General features: G+C 55.9%; 1 protein-coding gene across 1 annotated transcript; it reads right to left on the bottom strand.

Moving 5' to 3' along the window:
- Positions 1-1,595: 1,595 nt before the first annotated feature.
- On the bottom strand, positions 1,596-2,357 carry HDGFL1 (HDGF like 1). The gene has a single exon (XM_003927413.3). It carries the CDS (start codon positions 2,355-2,357, stop codon positions 1,596-1,598), a length of 762 nt encoding a protein of 253 aa, XP_003927462.2.
- Positions 2,358-3,579: the final 1,222 nt, after the last annotated feature.

The raw sequence follows: 3,579 nt of genomic DNA, 5'->3' as shown, positions 1-3,579 counted from the left end.
TATTCTATGGTTGGTTCTCAGATCTAAACTTCCAAAGCTGCAGTCAACAATTTTTCATCAGAGCCCAAGGGAGAGGGGAAGGGGTGAGAGAGACAATAAACGGAGAAGCATTAGGAAGAGGGTGGGAGGAGAGGCATCTTCCTCTGTTTTATCAGTGAGCCACATACTAGACCTGTTGAGGGGACCAGGTTGGGGTACGTAAGTAGAAAATGACACTGAGCAACAGCAAAGCCTTACAAGTCATCAAACTTCAACAGTAAAGGAGCCTTCCAGTTCATCTCAGAAATGGTACAGCAATGAGAAAGCTAGAGCCAGCATGGAGGCACACCTAGGGGTAGTTCTTAAATTTTTTTTTATTAACTTCCTTGTATAAAAAAGATTTTCTAAAATATGTCTTTTCTGGTATGCCTGAGTGACATATATTACCATAGGACGGCCTTGAGCCTGTGGGGAGAGAAAGGGGAGCCAAGAATCTTTCCAAGGTATCCCATCAGTGGCCCCCGAAATCTAAATGGGGACAGATTATTTCTCATTTTCCCCACCCAGCATATTGGGGAAAGTCAAGTTCTCAGATCTCACAAACAACTTGGAAGCCCCCAAATGTTTTGATGAAAAAAGGCAACTCCCAGAACTTCCTGGGTCAGTAAAAGGATTTGTGGAAGAGGGGCCATTCCCCACATGCTGCCCTACTTCTCCCTGAATGTCTGAAGCTGGGAGGTATGGGAGGATGGACAGGAGCTCCAGAAGATATCACTCTCCTGCCTGCTAACTCCCACCGCTTGAAGACTGCCCCTTCCCAGGCTCTGGAAATGCCCCCTGCTCTTTTATCTTCCAGGCCTTCCACTCCTACTCCTAAGCAGAGGTCCACAATGCCTGGGGGAACAGGAGAGCGGTGAAGAGGGATGTCTAAAGGTGAAAACAGCATGCCTGAGCCCCAAGTCGGAAACAGATCCAAGAAAGGGGTGGGGGGGTGATGGTGGGCGATGGGGGGAGGGTAATGGTGGAGGGGCAGGAGGAGAGGGAAGCGGGGGATGGTGGTCTCACATTATCCCAGGGAATTGAGGGCCTTACTCAGATCACAGAGGTGTGGCAGCACAGAGGCGAGAGCCAGGTGGCCTTCCATCCAGGGGCCAGGAATGACTAGGGAGAGTGGGTTGGAGGAGGATGGGATGGGGACGTGGGAAAGGCAGTCCCAGTTTGCAGGCGGTGGCCACGATGGTGGAGGGAGCGGGGGAGGGGGGTGATGATGATGGGGTGAGGGGAGGGAGGGTGATGGTGGGGGGGACGGGGAGGGAAAGTGATGGTGGGGAGGGAGGGTAATGGTGGGGGGAAGGCGAGGAGAGGAAAGGGGGGATGGTGGCCTCACTTTATCCCAGGGAACTGAGGGCCTGACTCAGATCACAGAGGCGAGAGCCAGGTGGCCTTCCATCCAGGGACCGGGCATGACTAGGGAGAGTGGGTTGGAGCGGGACGAGTTGGGGATGGGGGAAAGGCAGTCCAGTCCCAGTTTGCAGGCGGTGGCCAGATTCCCCAGGAACAGCCAGGCCGCAGCAGGAACGGGGGGGTGGGGAGGGCTCTTCTGGAAACGCTGGTAACTACAGGCTGTCGCGATCTCCGCCGCCCGGGGCCTCGGCATCCCACTCCTGGGAGGGCTCCTCGTCCTCGTCATCGCCTTCCTCCTCCCGGAGCTCCTCCTCCTCTGGCTGAGGCGGCTCGCAGGTCAGGCCGGGCTCGCTGGGGGCGCTGCCGTTCTCCACCGCCACGAGGAGCAGACTCTCCCCGTCGACGTCCGCCGCCGCCTCCGCCGCCTTCTCCGCCTCCTCCTCCTCCTCCCCCTCCTCCTCCTCCTCCTCCTCCTGGTCGGGGGCGGCCTTCCTGGGCCGTTTGGGGGCGTCGTCCGGCGGGTCCCCGGCGCTCCTCTTCAGCGGCCCCTTCTCCTCCTCGGCGGGCTCGTCGCCGCCCGGCTTCCTCGGCTCGTCGCCGCCGCCCTCGGCGTGGTTCGGCTTGTCCGCGTCGCTCTCTGCGGCCTCGGGCTCCGGCCGGGGCCCGTCTCCACCGCCCTTCTCCGGAGCGCACAGGCAGTCGGAGGCCTGGACCGTGGGGTTGTGCTCGATCTCCCACAGCCCCTCGCGGAAGCCGCGCCTCTTGTTGGGCTTGCCGAACTTCTCCTTGGACTCCGCGTACGGGAACAGGCGTTTGGGGCTCAGGAAGGCCGTCTCGTGGGTTCCGAAGAAAAACACCTGGTAACGGTTGGGCTGGGTCATGTGCTCTACCCGCGCCGGCCAGTGGGCATAGCCCTTTAACTTGGCAAACACCAGGTCCCCGCTCCTGTACTGGGGCAGGCCGTCATCCGACATGGTTGGCGCTGCGGACCCTGCTGGGCCACGCCGGAAGGAGACGCCGGAAGGAGACTCCGGGGTCTGCGCACGCGCGGCGAGGGCGGCCGCTGGGCTGGAGTTGTCGCGAGACCTGCGAGACGGGCCGAGGCCACCTATTGGGCGGGCAACGCTCGGGGCCGCGGGAAGATTCCTCTGCGAAGCGTGTGCTGTCCCCAGAAGCCCCGAGGCCCGTTGGACCCATTCTCGGACGCCATGATGTCTAGAATGCTGAAGGAAATAGGTGGGATGGCCGGGTGGCGGTTGTGCGTTCTGTGGCCTTGTGCGGCTAATCAGTCTCTACGGCGCCTGGACCAGACGGTTGCGTAGTTTAAATAAACGGTGCCAGAGCCGCCTAGAAAGGGGGCGATATGACAAGGAAGCACAATGACACAATTAGTGCATATTTCCATGAAACTGGTAACAGCCTAGTGCAGGCATGCAGTGTCCCTGTGGGCCCCGGTCTGCTCACGACGGGAAACTACACTTGCGTTAGGAGCAGCTGTGCCAGGGGTTTCAGCCCTTTTCTGATTTTCTCCGGGACTAGCGCTGGAGCCTGCAGTGAGGCTCAGAAAGCACGGGGAGGTCTGGTAAAGGGATACAGAGTCAGCAGCCTGCTTAGGAGGTCTAGAACGTACATTACTTGGAAACAAAAATGTCAATCATGATGTCTTTAGGGTCACAAAAAGTATATGGGAACACCACCACCACGGCAAATAGACATCTAAGTATTTCCTACTTTCTATGGAAATGTTCCTTGGATGCCAGACATGAACTTTACACTCTGTTGGTGATTTTTCTGTATTGTGAAAAATGACGCTGGCTGGTTGTAACACTGAGGTTGTGATACATGTTTTCAGTACCTTTCCAGAAGAGATGAAAATTGGGTTCATTATGCATAAGAATTAGGCAGAGATCTGTTCATATCGAACATGCTGTTGGTAACTAGAATTTCCTGTGGGCTACAGACTAAAAATGTATAATCTCCGCTGAGAAATTATTTTAAAAAGAATTTTCCGCAGATATAAGTCTCTTCTAAACATATGAAAGTGTCAGTGCAACTGCAGTTGTTATACAACTCTCTACATCGTTTTTGAATCCTGCTTGCTAGCTATGAACAAGCACTCTGAAACCCAGCCAAATTTATCATACCAGTACTCTTGGCTATTATGACAAAGCCCTTTCAATACTGATCATGTATTTA

This window comes from Saimiri boliviensis, chromosome 4 (assembly GCF_048565385.1).
Source record: "Saimiri boliviensis isolate mSaiBol1 chromosome 4, mSaiBol1.pri, whole genome shotgun sequence".
Classification (NCBI taxonomy): Eukaryota; Metazoa; Chordata; class Mammalia; order Primates; family Cebidae; genus Saimiri; species Saimiri boliviensis.
This window is presented reverse-complemented; position numbering and strand designations above follow the sequence as displayed.